General features: G+C 44.5%; 1 protein-coding gene across 2 annotated transcripts in view; it reads right to left on the bottom strand.

Moving 5' to 3' along the window:
* Positions 1-1,772: 1,772 nt before the first annotated feature.
* Positions 1,773-14,418, bottom strand: part of ABCA1 (ATP binding cassette subfamily A member 1) — a 330,657-nt gene continuing 318,011 nt past the window's right edge. For both annotated transcript variants that reach the window (XM_079790446.1, XM_079790445.1), the window contains 10 exons: positions 13,345-13,474; positions 12,964-13,084; positions 12,121-12,183; positions 11,373-11,479; positions 9,135-9,276; positions 8,619-8,753; positions 7,272-7,375; positions 6,614-6,706; positions 5,752-5,995; positions 1,773-5,170 (listed from right to left, as the gene is read on the bottom strand). In XM_079790446.1, coding sequence (XP_079646572.1) covers positions 5,030-5,170; positions 5,752-5,995; positions 6,614-6,706; positions 7,272-7,375; positions 8,619-8,753; positions 9,135-9,276; positions 11,373-11,479; positions 12,121-12,183; positions 12,964-13,084; positions 13,345-13,474 — 1,280 coding nt within the window. In that variant the 3' untranslated portion in view covers positions 1,773-5,029. The remainder of the gene's footprint in view (positions 5,171-5,751; positions 5,996-6,613; positions 6,707-7,271; positions 7,376-8,618; positions 8,754-9,134; positions 9,277-11,372; positions 11,480-12,120; positions 12,184-12,963; positions 13,085-13,344; positions 13,475-14,418) is intronic.

Raw genomic sequence — 14,418 nt, 5'->3', positions numbered from 1 at the left:
GCTTGTCAGCTCCTCAATATTCCTCTTCTTCCCTGTGTCTGTTGCTTCTAGCCTCCATCATCCTCTTAGCCTTCCTACTGTCCTTCCTCCCCATCCAGCCAGCATTCTTTCTGAAAACAGATTAGGTCCAAACACACACACACTGCAGAGACGCTGCAGTCTCTCGCTCCCCAACTTGCCAAGCTTTCTCCCACCTGGCGCTTTTGCACCAGGTGTTCTTCCTTCTGGGAATGTTCTTCCTGCCCACCTTCAAATGCTGGCGCCTCCTGCTCCTTTTAATCAGATCTGAGCATAAATGTCACTCCTCACTCTGGGGGGCCATCCCTGGTTGCTCTCCATCGTTATCCCGTGACCATGTTTCATCATCTTGGTACTGACTGCTGCCTGAACTCATTCTGTTTGTCCACACATCCATTGTGAATGTGAACATATTTTCTGCACTGAAATTTAAGTTCATTACAACACGAATTCTGTCTTCTTTGACACTGGATCCCGAACCTAGAAAAGTATCTGGCACACAGTAGAGGTCCATCAATATTAGTTGAATTATCGTAGAATGATGCCATATGGATCAGGATAATTTTAAGTGATACCCAGCTTCACCAAGAAGAACCCTCTGCCAGTTACTAGCTGTATAACTTGGGACAAGTTCCTTGTCGTCTGAGCCACAACTTACTCGTATGTCAAATGGTGCTACTTACGTCATAGGGCAGGTATCAATTGAGGATTAAATGAGGTGCCTGACAACGCAATAAACAGTTGGAAAAAGGTAGCTAATTTTCTGTTATACTTTTTCATATTTAATGTATTCGTTAGTTTTCCAAAGGCTCCAGATTTGTTTTTCAATCTGTAAATGTTTATATTGGCTTTTCTCTGGATAAGAGAATGTTTTGGTCAAAACTCATGGGTAACATTTTCATCTAAATTAACTCTTCATTTTCCAGTAGTTTGTTCCTCTCCCTCCATCAGTTGCATAGAAGCCGCTGTAATGTGACCTCTGGAGGTGGGGGGGAGAGGGGGGCGGGACGGGGAAGACAAAGTGGGGACGCTTATGCTGAGCAGTCAACCAGAGTTCACATCCGTGCCTTCGGCAGAGGACTGTTCAGAAGGGTCACAAATAGAGCCACACCTCCACTGCGCTGCCTGCCAGGGGGTGTCGGACAGGCGTTCTTCCAGGACCAAAATAAGCAGACATTGTTTCTGAGACATCAATTGCTCACGAACTGTAAAAACTGATCCACACGGCTCATCATAGCACCACGCGGTCTCGGGTGCAGACGGCACCGCTCCTTTCACAGGAGAAAGGGTCTCTGACATTAGTCTCAGTGTCCCTTCTCGGCCCACATCCTTCTCCTTCCCCTGCGCGCTCGCCCTTCCACCAGCCCAGCACCTCCCGGGTACACTTGCCACAGGGTGTCCCTGTATTTTGGCTGAGTAAACAAGAGAGCCTTCAAGGCTGCCTTTGTAGCTTTCTCATCGCCACATGGAGAAATGAGGTTTTGTGAAATAGGCTTAGCCTCAGAGGGTTTGCAGAGATCACCGCTTCATCACCATGAAGTAGGACATGTTTATCGAAAAACCTTTTAAACTTCATCTCGGTGACTTTCTTAACTGAATCGTGAAAATGCAAGACACCCTTTTTAAAATTTCCGGGTAGTCCCCTCAGTTCTCTTTTGTGGTGACTAGAACATGGAGCCTTTTCTAGAATTTCTACTTGGAATCCAAATTGCTTTAACAGTAGGTGGTGCTCCAAATGCACAGAAATCAATGTGTATAGATCAATGGAACCGTCACAGCTTTATTTCTTCGTGACTCATTACAACACAGAAATATGCTTTTAATACTTCATATAAAGTTATAGACAATACAAATGTTTTTCTTTTTTTCCCCCTTTTAATGAAAATGATTTAACTTAGAAATCTATTGTGAAACTTTTGTCTAGTTTTGCAATTCTCAGATATTCCAGTGCAAAAATAGATCCCATTACAGACAACATAAAGTGCTTGGAATGAAGGGCCAATGGTAAAGAAAAAGCACAAAAACATAGCTTCATCCGAGGGTATAGGAAGGAAGAATAGAATACCTAATCCTATGTAAATAGAAACATTCTATAAAAGGGATGCAACAATTTTAAAGAGAATTAGAGCACTACTCTATATAGTACTATATTATTACTAGTAAGTAGTAACAAGGGTACAAATTAATATTTCAATGTCAAAGTGGTTCAATATTATATGACACATGGCTCTTTGGAAAAAATCTTTCCTGATATATACAACCACACAAAGAAAACATAGACAAATCCCTTTAGTTACTATACAGTGGATGAATAATGTGCAACATTTAATAACCACAATGCATTGCTTTCAGTACAGATAATGAAATACAGTAGTTTGAGGTTTGGTTGTTTGTTTTTAACAATGAACTGAGCTGGGCATTTAGGTATAGAGGGCTCTGTTACTGTCTTCTTTTGTAGTTTTCATGTTCACAGTTGTTCATAACGTTTCCAAGATGTCCAAAAAAGGCAAAAGCAGAAATCTTTGAACACTTGAGAATTTTCTGAAACTCACATAGTTACAGTTCCACAGGGAATATATAGAGATTTTACTTGAGTAAGAATTGGTAAAAATGTTTACTATATAATTAGGTTTACGTAGGAAAACTCAAAAGGTTTCTATTTGGATAGCCTAAGAGGTAACAGTATTAATGAAATTGATGGTAACTGTAGATTGTTTCTAGCTTCAGAAGATATCTTTTCAAATCTATATTGAAACGTCCTTTTTTTTCCAAAATGGTTCAGTGCCTTTTGATGTTTTTTAAATATGGCCTTGAAGTCAGAGTAATTAAAGCAATGAGTTGCTTATGGATTTGACATAGGAGAAAATTCAAACATGATTCTATTAAAATGGGAAAACAGAAGTTTGATTCTGAGAAAAATTACACGAGAAACTAAATTATGAGTTTTACATCATTATAGATAGCATAAAATACATTGGATGATCTCTAGTATTTGGAAATATGCCTTCATTACTTGTTTATCATTTTAGAAAACAATATTGGCAATAATTTCTTAAAATCATTTTCTTTTCCAATCAATAAGTTATGTGATAACATTCTGTAAATTTTAAAAGGAAAATAATATAAATTAAAAATAGATCTGAAATCTTACACCCTTCGAGTTAACCAATTTTAGAAAAAAGTGACAGTGAAAGACCAATTGAACTTCACCAAACAGTGGTTCCCTCCTATTTTTGTTGTCTCAAGACAGATGACATTAAGCAGTGGTAAAATAATATTTTTTTAAGTATTTACTACCTAAAAAAATAAGACTGGTTGGAAAAGTCTGACATATACTTCATGTGGGGGCATTTGCTGCTTTTATTTATTTTTCCGTGATAGGTTAGTGATTGAAGAGATGAAAAATTTGAGACTGTATGAATGAGGTGTCTAAGGTCTTCAAAGCCAATGCTTTGAAGAAGGTACTCAATGTCATAAGCACAAATTGTCTTGTTCAACAACTTTTAAAACTTGCTGTGTTCTCCGGAAAAATACTCATTGTTCAAGTCTTGTGACCCTCGTGACGTTTAAACACTCTTGGCTTTTGCATTGTTGCTATTTTCAGAAAGTGGGCTGCCCCGTTGCCTTCCATCGGGCTCCCACGACCACAGCAGAACCACCTACATGTATTTGTAAACCACTTAGCTGCATAACATGGCACAGGGGATCTGAGACTTGGTTTCTCCCCACCCCATCTATCCAGCCATCCATACTCATTCAGCTGTAACACAGGCTCCAAAAAAAAAAAAGATACAACAAAAACCTTGATTAATGAGCTGAGATTATTTAAAATGATAGTAAAGAAACTTAAATGTAATGTCATGAGATCTTGACCCTCACGCTGTTTTCTGGTCACGAGGCACCAGTCAGGTGGTCACCACAGGCCATATTCTAAGGTTTCAAAAGTCACTGGTAGAATTTAAAATTCCAAATAACATTAAAAGCACGAAGACTTTTGTCAAAATACAACTCCACATTTTCATACTCCAGAAAAAGCCAGAAATACTACTACATTTTGCTGAACAAGATCTTGAGATGCAGTGTACCGTGTTGGCAGACAATCGGGACGAGTGGACACAGGCCTGCCCAGGTTCAAACGCACCATCGGCACCATCTCCTCCATCCCTCACCCTGGCCCCGGCAGCTTATCTCCCCGATGAATTGGGTGCTGGTTCTTACCAGGACCTAAGTACATTTAAGGAGTCCCAGCAAGATGACCCTAGAGACCCATGGCTCCCAGCGAGGGACAATGTAACAATGAAGCCACTTGTCTGGAGCCACCCGCAATTTGCATGTTACCACCAACCAGAGCAGCTCATCAACGAGGGAATCAGAGCAGGACTTTCCCCCACACGTGGCACCATTTTTGTCACCTGATATTTGATGATGTCGATAAGACTCCGAGTAGCACAGCTTTCACCGCCCTGGTGCTTCAGGCTTTCTGAACACCACTTGGCACTAGCAATGCCGGCGCACTCGCTGCCCTCCGCGGAGGAGGCACCGGGAAACCAGTCTCCCGGCATGGCACGGTGGAATGAGCGAGGGTGTGCATGCATGCCTTCTGATGGGGGCAAAAAATCACTGGCCATGATGACTTGATGGATTGTTGTTGCAACCCCGGTGAGAATACAAAGGAACCAAAAAAAAAAACAAAAACAAAAAAACAGTATGATTTCAAACCCATATGTCCTCTGGGTTCCATACGAGAGGTTCACATAGACATAAAGTAATACACTAAATTCAAGTCTTTTTCCCTCGAGAGCCATAGGAGACGTCGGCTACAAAGGCACTGCCCCCGGCATGGAATTCTGTGTGGATTGCATTGAACTGCATTGCATTGAAGAGGATCAGTACAGTATCCAGTTTACTTCTTCCCACGGAAGCGTCCGGCTCTTTCCTCTGGGCTCCTCACCCGGCGCGAAGGAAGGACAGTCCCTCCTCTCTTTCAGCCACCCTGCAGGCACAGGAGTCTTCACACGTAACTTTCTTTCACTTTCTCATCCTTCAGGAAAGATGTGAGAACTGCAACGTTCACTACTGTCTGGTTTTTGTGTAACGACAGGTCCTTTAAGGGATCGTCGTCACTTTGGTCCTTGGCAAAGTTTACAAATACCTGTCAAGAGAAAGATGGACCTTTATCGATACCCCTCGACTTGCTCTCTCTTTATTTTAGTCGTGTTTTTCCCCTCTGGGGATAGTAGGGCAGGTAGGAGAATACGAGACTGCATAAACACATTAACTAGAAAACGGCTTGAAAAAGCATTAACCCTTCAAAAATTAAAAACCCTCTATACTGACCCCCACCTCACCAACTGCTCAATCATCTATTTGCTTTGGCTTATACAGGCGTGATGGAAGGGAAGAGGGACAAACATGAACACTTACTGAATACCTACTAAGTGCCAAGATCTGTTTGCTGTTACTTAAATGGGATAAGGCACCCATAGCAGGTACTCAGTAAATGGTAGTTATTAAGATGATGATTACAAGCTATTCTCCTAACTACCCTATGCAGTAGACAGCACCATCGCCCTTTTCAGATTCAGAGAGGTTTGGTAGAAAACTCAGCTAGCAGAAGAGGGGGAATTCAAACTCGTCTAGTCTGTACTGCTCTAGGGCCCAAAATGGGGCAAGGAAGGGAGCAGGACTCCTCTCCCTAGAAAAATAAATCCATTGTTGATCTTCCACGCTTACTTGGTCAAGTGTTGTCTGCGAAACAGAGTAGTCCTCTATGTGGAGGCGCTTCTTGCTCTGGGAGAGGATGCTGAAGATCCTGGCCAGGGACGACAGCGAGGACGGGAGCTGGTACTGCAGCATGTTCCGGTGCTTCTCCTTCAGGACGCTGCCCGGGAAGGCTAGCCCGAAGAACTCCTGGACAGGCTTCAGGTCCGGGTTGGACCCTGCTATGCGGACAACTATCGTATACCCATCTCCAAACCTGAGAGCAGAAAAGCAAAGTCCAATTGGAGGATCCTCAGAAAACTTATCAAAAGAATAATTAAAATGAGAGGTCCCTGACAGACCCAGAGTAAGAACCAGAGAGAAGGAACTAGTCACCATTTACTGAGGACCTGCTCTAGGTGGGGTACCATGCTGAGGGCCTTAGACACATGGCCTCACGTCACCCTCACCTGGACCTCAGAAGCCTGACAGTTGGGACACTGACACCTGGGGGGTAGCCACTCCCCAACACAGCGCTCACAGTGGAAGGGCCGGGACGTGGACCCATCCCGTTTTTGACTCCAACTCTCTGCTCTAACCAGACTGGCATGTAGACATTTCTCTCTTTCATCTATGATAACGAAGCGCCTATCCCTTAGGAAACGGACTCTCGGAGAGCTTCAGTAACTTGCCCACAGCACACAACCAGTGAAGGTGAAGACACGATGTGAGTGCAGCTCTGTTTGACTTCAAAGCCCTCATTCTTCCCACCACACCATGTTGCTCAATTTGTTTCCCTTTAGTTTAGAGCCACCATTCAAAACACTCACACAAAAAATAAATAAATGCAAGCTTTCTCAGCAAGGTGCTGCCCCAGAGAAATGATCTTTTTTACCTATTTTTCAGATGTTGGACGCTACCGAGGCACCTGAACTTGCCATTGACCATAATTGCCATCCTTGTGCAAAGAGCTTCACATTCTTCCATGCTGTGGGAAAACAGAACCAGGTTTCAGCTTAGGGTGATGTGCCTCTACCCATTCGAACATCACCAGGACATCTGGCATTTCAAGAAATGTTCCCAGCCTCCTAAGGCATAACGGCGTCCTGTTACAAACACAGAACGATGTAGGGATAACCCTGTGCACTGCAGTGCCCTGTTCAATTGTGGGAACGCTAGAAACAACCCAAATGTCTACAAAACACAGTACAATTAAATTGGACTACTCTCCAGCTATAAGAAATGACTTGGAATAATGTTCACAATATATTGTTGAATGCGCAAGAGCAGTATTACACTAAGCTTGCATTTTTGTTTATGAATCACCCACACAGGCACGCACACTTGTGTACATAGGTTTGCGTAAGGAAACAGCAAAGATATATTATTGCCCAATGATAGTAACAGTTATCTACAAGTGATGCAATTCTGACGATAATTGTTTTTGTCTTTGCCTTTCTGTATTTTCTAAGTTTTACACGGTGGTCATTTGTATCAATTGGAATTTTTAAAATCACACAATGGAGAAGCCAGGCCAGGCCTGCGCTACGGACCTGTGAGAGGTGAGCACTACCGATCTCCCCTCCTTGATGATGCTCAGGGCACAGTTCCACAGGAACCGCCGGGCCTTGGGGTCCATGCCTGTGGTCGGTTCGTCCTGTAATTAGAATAAAATGAATCCTATTACTTGCTGACAAATAAACATCGAGGACAGATTTGGGGTTAGATGCAGAAGCACCTCTGAAACAGCCTAAATTTTAACTCAACCATGCCAGTTACTTATGGATGGCCCAAGAACCAGACCTCACATACCAGAACCAGGTCGTTTTTATAAATGTCTCCCTGAAGCAGGAAGCTCCACCTAAATTTATCTTCAAGATTATTTTTTTAGAGCGAGAAGAAGGAAGAGAGGGAGAGAGAGAGAAACATGGACATGAGAGTGGAAACCTCAATCTGCTGCCTCCTGCACACGTCTCACAGGGGATCCCGCTGCAACCTGGGCACGTGCCCTGACCAGGCATCATGCTGTGCAACCTTTTGGTGCACAGGACAATGCACAACCAACTGAGCCAGGGCTCCGCTTAAGTTGTTATGAAATTAAATTTCTCCAAATAGACAGAAATGGGAGGAAAGAGCCATTTAGTTTCCATTCTCTTTCAGGAAAGGGCCATTTAGTTTCCATCATCTTTTCATGACTGACAAATATATACTAAAAATGCTCTTTGTCTGAAATCTCTACTGAAGTCAGTATAAGGTTTTGGTAAATAAAATGCCTTCTCTCCTCTTTTTCTTCTAGCTCACTCCAGCTCACCCCGTGTTACTGTACTTGATAGTCGTCGAGAAACAAATTTCAGGTCCAAATGCCTGGATAACATTAAAGCCTCAACCCCAGGCCTCTTCCTGCAATAACGTCAATGCTCTTCTCGGTAGAAGATAAAGGGTCCAGAGCCACTGTCCCGTCTAGTCTCCTGTTTCCCATGTATCTACATGCAGGGAATGAAGGCTCAGGTGCTAGTTGGGGGACCTGGAGCTGTGCCCACACTCTCCATTCTCAGGGGATAAACACATAGTCGGTAAAAAAAAAAAGAATGTTCCAGCGAAAAGTCAAATCACACAGGCAGCCCCAGCCACACTTGTCAGGGCTCTCCATGCCAGAGAAACAGGCCCGGGAGCCTCTCTCTTGGGGAGCATCGGAGGGCCTGGCAGAGCCACCCCGGGGTGTGTCAAGGAGAGGAACAACAGGCCCCCCTCTGCTTCCCTGAGGCCGCTCTGCTGTTCCTGGTCGGGGGCGGGGAGCTTGTCACTGGCGAGCCGGTCAGGCAACATCCCTGGACATAACGGGGTTTAGAAAAGTGATGTTTCCATTCGGGCCAGAACAGTTTTCACTGAGTCCCACTCACCAGGAACACCACAGGAGGCCCGCCGATCAGAGCCATGGCTGTGGAGAGCTTGCGCTTGTTGCCGCCACTGTAGTTGCCAGCATACTTTTCTCCGTACTTCACCAGGCCCAGCTTCCGAATCGCCCACTCGCCGACCTAGAGCAATAAAAAGCTCCTTGACATCTGTCTGGTTTGGTAACGTGACCATGTTTGCTTCCACTGCACTGAGTAAGACCAGATTCTGTCATCATGACCTGGCAAGAGCCACAGAGCCTAAGACAGGGAGAAGGGCACTTCCTCCGTGCCCTGCAGCATGGGCCTGCCCACAGCTCCCCACCCCCCATCCCCACCTTCACCCCACCCACCCCCGCCACCACAGACTCCCACCATGAAAGCAGGGGCAAAGAGCCAGCACTCCCCACCACTGTGTCCAGGAAGAAAGACAGCATGAAGCCGAGGGTCATATGTGAGTCAAACCACACGGTATATTGTCAGGATGCCAGCTGAGGCAGGCTAGCTTGCTGCTGCCCACGGTACCTTGCCAACTTCCTTCTCTGGGACGCCCCTCAAGAGGGCAAAGAACTCCACGTGCTCTCTCCCAGTCATCAGCTCCGTGATGGCATCGAACTGCGGGCAGTAGCCCATGTTTTGATGTACTTCGTGGATGTTTGATAAGATACTGCAAAGGAAAACAAAACTGGTCAGGCTTGGGGCATTTGGAGATACGCTGGTCAGACGATCCTGCCTAATGTGCCTATAGAGTACGCATGTGTGTGGCAAAAATACCAGTGAGCACACCTGCTGTAGGAACAGCCTTTCTGCCCCCAGGATGCCAGCCCCTCCTGGCAGTCAGGGTTCCTGCCTCCATCCCGCCCAGTCCTTGCACCTGGCTCCCCCAACAATCTGTAGGCTCGGTCCCATTTTAGAATTCCTGAATCCATTCCAACCACAGTGCCAAGTGTATGACCAATAACCTAGTCACACGAACTTGACTTTGTGGTCCAGTCCTTTGTACCAAGTGCCTTGTTTCTCCAAAGTCTCCTTCATTCAGATCCAGAGGAGTCCCAGCAACTCCGGGTGTGACCTCCCTCCGCACTCTGCTGCCCCATACATGACGCGGCCACAGCATGTTCCAACCCATTGGCCCTGCTCAATATCCCACCAAGGCACCCTCCTGGTTTGTAAGGCGACAGGAAAAAATACATCTGCAGACACAATCTGACATATATTGGAGGGTTGGCGGTGAGGCACTATAAAGCCAGGATCGGGTTAAGAATCCGTGACGTGGGAGAAGCTCAGTGTCCACATCCAATCTGATAGCTGCACTTCAGCCCCCGGGCAGCCCTTGAGTGTGCCCTTTCGGCAGCATCCATTCCTCTCTGCACGTCTAATTAGGACTCCCAGATCCACGCTTTTTCAGAACTATGACTGAGGAGCCCATGGACACTCCCTGGCACTCACGGCTACACTGCCCAAGCCAGCTCTTCCAACCAGTCCCTGTGATCGACCTTCGTGTGGCCACTTATCCCCTCCACTGTTATCCGCCCCAGGAGCCCGGTGCTAGGAACACGCCTGGGGGAGCAGGTGTGCCGCCTTACGGCTGCTATTCTAGAATTCTGTTCTCTTTAAACGGCCTTCACACGGCTACGGAAAAACCGCGCAGAGACAGAGGAGGAGGTCCACAAGTACATTAAGTTCTTTCTTTTCCCCTCAATTTTATTGGCCAGTAGCCCCCGTCCATTATTTTCAACTTGTGAGTCATCGCCCACTAGTCGCTTGAGAAATAAACTGATTGGGTCACAACGAGTATTTTTTAATGACATGGTAGAGAGAAGAGTAAGAATTATCAGAGTGTACTATAAGTAGTAAGAGGAGGTATTGTTTTATGAACCTTTATTCTGTGCTTGTTTATGCCTTTGGATTTACTGGGTTTAGGTGTAAGATGTATTTGCTCGCATGGGTCATGGTCAGAAAAGGTCAAAAGGCACTGCCCTGTACCAATTGAAAAGCCTAGAGGAGCCCCACGGGTCTCGAGTCCTCCAGGTGACACGGTCTCCGGGCTTCTGACGTGGAGCTGGACTCCCACTGATCAGACTGCCCAGTGACCGGCACATTCTCAGGTGACAGCCTATCGGCGGCCCCCAAAACTGAGACAACTGTTAGCGAGGGCAAGTGCATACCCTTTTGCCTTGTAGGATTTTTCCCCAAGGAAACCACCACAGACGAGTACAAGGACGTACTTACAGAGGGAAAAGCAGAAACTAATAAATGTCCAACAATAAGAAATCCAGTAAATAAAATTCTACATCTTAGAATATGTAACCCTTTTGGAAGTAGTTATACTCAGTAACAATGAAAACTAACTTTAAAACTCTAGATACAGTATGATTCAAGTTTATAGTCCATTTATATGTATATAAAAATAGATTTGGGGTGATGGGCATGTTCTAAGCGTGGATTGTGGTGATGGTTGCAAAACTCTGTAAATTTATTAAAAATCATGTGTTGTGCTCTTAAAACAAGTAAGTGTTATGATATGTAAATTTCACCTGAATAAAGCTGTTAAAAAACAATGAGACGGAAAGGAGAGACAGAGGAGTTATCTCCAGGGACTGGGATTAGGCATGATTCTGCGTTTCTTCTTTACACCTGACTGTATTCCACCATTTTCATAAACTCTATCTATATAGTACTGTTGTGACCATAGAACGTAGGACGTATTTAAATAAGTAATAAAAGTCTTCGTAGCAAAACGCAGACCCGTTCTTTCCTCACCTATTTTTGTTAAGGAAAGCGTCTCCTCTGGTAACAGTGCTGTCTCCAGTTAACATCTTGAAAGTTGACGTCTTCCCAGCCCCATTAACTCCCAGGAGCCCGAAGCACTGGAAAAGATTAGGTAAACTGTGTAACGAATTACGGAAACTCTGAATCTAAGTGACCATTACGAAATATGGTCACCTCAGCTTAGCTTGTATATAGCATGACCCCACCATTCTCAAATATCAATGAAGAGTCAAATATTTTCTTTGTCTTGAGAAATCACATGGTCACTTAAACAGGTATTTTATGACGGGATCATTTTACTAGTAAGTGTGGGCGTATTCTGTAATATTATCTGAGTCCTTAAGTTGAGGCCAAAGTTACTGAGTAAAAAACAGTAATGAAAGCCAACTTGTCAAATTTCACTAATCTAGCTAAAGGGCATACAAGAACACAAACATGAATGAAACAAAGAAAATATAATTTCAAAAAAATCTATTTGAATTTCATCATCATCTTGAACAGATCACAAAATCACATGCTGGGCATGCATGTTTTTCTTACACTGCCTGAGGTTATCCAAAATCATTCTCTTTTGACATATGGGGTCCTCATCCCCCCAATGACTGATTGCTTCACAGAGACACAAAGGGAGAAGGAGCCTTTAAAAGCCACTTTGACCCCTTACAAACATTATCGTTGGATTGGGTAGAGGCTGTCTGAATTAACAGGGATAAATACAATGTAGAGAAAGTGCCTGTACCTCTCCAGGAGGAATGCCAACACAAATCCTGTCCACAGCAGGCTTCCTCTTCCTTCTATACACCTGCAAACACAATGCAAAAGGTCACGAGCCACAGTGACTCACGGCGATCCCAGGCGGCTATGGAAGAGGGAACGGCACATCACGGGATAAACTCATCGACGAGACTAAGTCACATATAAGATGTGCTAAGAGCCTTGGTCTTTGGTCTGTCTCTGTGGCAACTGGCTTCTGAATGACTCTAAAGCTCAAAATACGGGTGAATTTCTTTTTATTTTCAATCTAATATTTCACAAAACATATTGGTCGTTAGTGTCTACATAATACTTCATTTATTTAATATACAAAGAAATTATATATTTTTTTAAAATTAAATTCTACAGGGTAAAAAAAATCTGTAATCGCAACATTGCAAATATTGTACATAATACAAAAAAAAGTGGACTTTGGGGACTCTAGCACCTAGAGAGGGTGAAACAGACCTTCCCTCCTGAGCAATGGAGACAGAACAGCTTTGTGGACCATGAAACTCAAATCAACCACTCAATCGCCCTACTTAGCTTTGACTAGGTATACAACATTAGTATGTTTTAGTAATTAATACACAAATAAGCGTGAAAAATAAATACACTAAAAAATGAGAATGCGCATTACAAAGGTATTCTCTAATGCAGAAGTCCCCATGGTGTGTTTTAAATAAAGTTAAGTTGACAGAAGCTGGGTATAGATGCGCATTTTGAGAAGCAGGCTCCTTTTACTAAGCACGTCACCAAGAAGTAGTTCCCCACATTAAAGCCAAAGCAGTTACAGACAAGCTGTCACGGCCTGTGCTCACTGCCTCACCTTAGTCAGCTCCTTGATTTCCAAGATGTCATTCTGGCCTCCCCCGTCGAGAATCCTCTGCCTTTCCCGCCTGACATCTTCGTCCTCGTCATTCAGAGGAGGAAGCTTTGCATTCACAGGTCTTAGGGGGGAGAGTTAAGAAAAGTCAACCTTTCCAGCGATTTTTCAAGATAAAGATCATTTCTAAAGCAGTCCTATAAGATCCACTCTCCAGTTCCCAGGACTGGCGGGGTTGGGGCCCGGGGATGTCCACTTTATGAACACAGTTTGATCATCTGCTCTGAGTTCAATTCAATCTAAACGCCATTGACAAGTATTTCCCGGTGCTTCTTCTCTGTGACCCTCAAACGGGGGCTCCAAGAGTTCTGAGGAAAAGCTCACCTGGGCCGGATGAAGAATCTGTACTGGATCAGAACAGTGATGAGGAAGAACACCGCCCCCTCCACGGCCATGGCGAAGAGGTTCCGTCCCACCAAGTCCCACGAGAGTGGCGAGACGAAGCGGTTCTCCCCTGGTAGACACAATGCAGAGACCCAGTCAGAATGGAAGCACCAGAGACCACGGCCCTTCCTCAAATTCACCCCTCTTCCTGGAACACCAATGGGTATCCCCCATGACAAGGAGAAAATACATAAGGGAGTGACCACCGTCCAAGCCTGATTTAGGGGAAGTTTGGGGGAAACATACTGTGATTCAGTACTGATCAGAGTTTCAGAGCAAAACGTGTATTAGATCTGTAGCATCATCTAAGATATGTAATGTCTCTTTTTTAACGAGCTGCCAAAATCCTTTGTAAAAAGGCAGCAATCCAGGGTAATTTTTACCATCAGTATTTTAACAGATTATAAGTTCCCCAAAGAAAGATTAGAGAGCACTTTACAAAGATGCCCCTCTCAGTAGCATGTAATGTAACCTAGTGACTCAATCAAATCACCTAGTTTTATATAAATATTCCTTCAACTTCCTTATACATCTCCTTTGTACCTCCAAATTGGAAAAAAAAAGAAAGTCTCTGCCCTAAGTCCCTTAAATAACATGACCCATCTAACTGACATGAGCCTGCGGATAAAGAATAGTAATGTGGCCATAGGACAAATACTTCTAAAGACCCTAAGGTAGAAAGAGCTGCAGTAATTCCCTTTGTATAGACTATGTGAAAGATAATGTACGGCCACAGCCCCAGACCCATGCTTGTCCTAATGAGCCCGAGTTTGCATCTTTCCTTGGGATTCGCTGCCTGTGTACCACATTCTCAAGGCTCTGGTTTGACTTTTGCAGTGACTTTGACAATCCCAACCAGTGGCATTAGGCACTGGATTCAAGCTAAACGCAGTTTTCTCCCTACCTCCGAAATAGCCCTCTCACTTCTCTCAGGCACAAATGGTCCTGTCATAAGACCCATCCCACGACCAGCTGTGCCCAGCCCTGTCAGTCGGGGGGGGAGTCCTATGCCCA

This window comes from Cnephaeus nilssonii (assembly GCF_951640355.1).
Source record: "Cnephaeus nilssonii genome assembly, chromosome: 14".
Taxonomy (NCBI): domain Eukaryota; kingdom Metazoa; phylum Chordata; class Mammalia; order Chiroptera; family Vespertilionidae; genus Cnephaeus; species Cnephaeus nilssonii.
The sequence above is the reverse complement of the archived record's forward strand: the minus strand, read 5'-3'. Positions and strand labels throughout refer to the sequence as shown.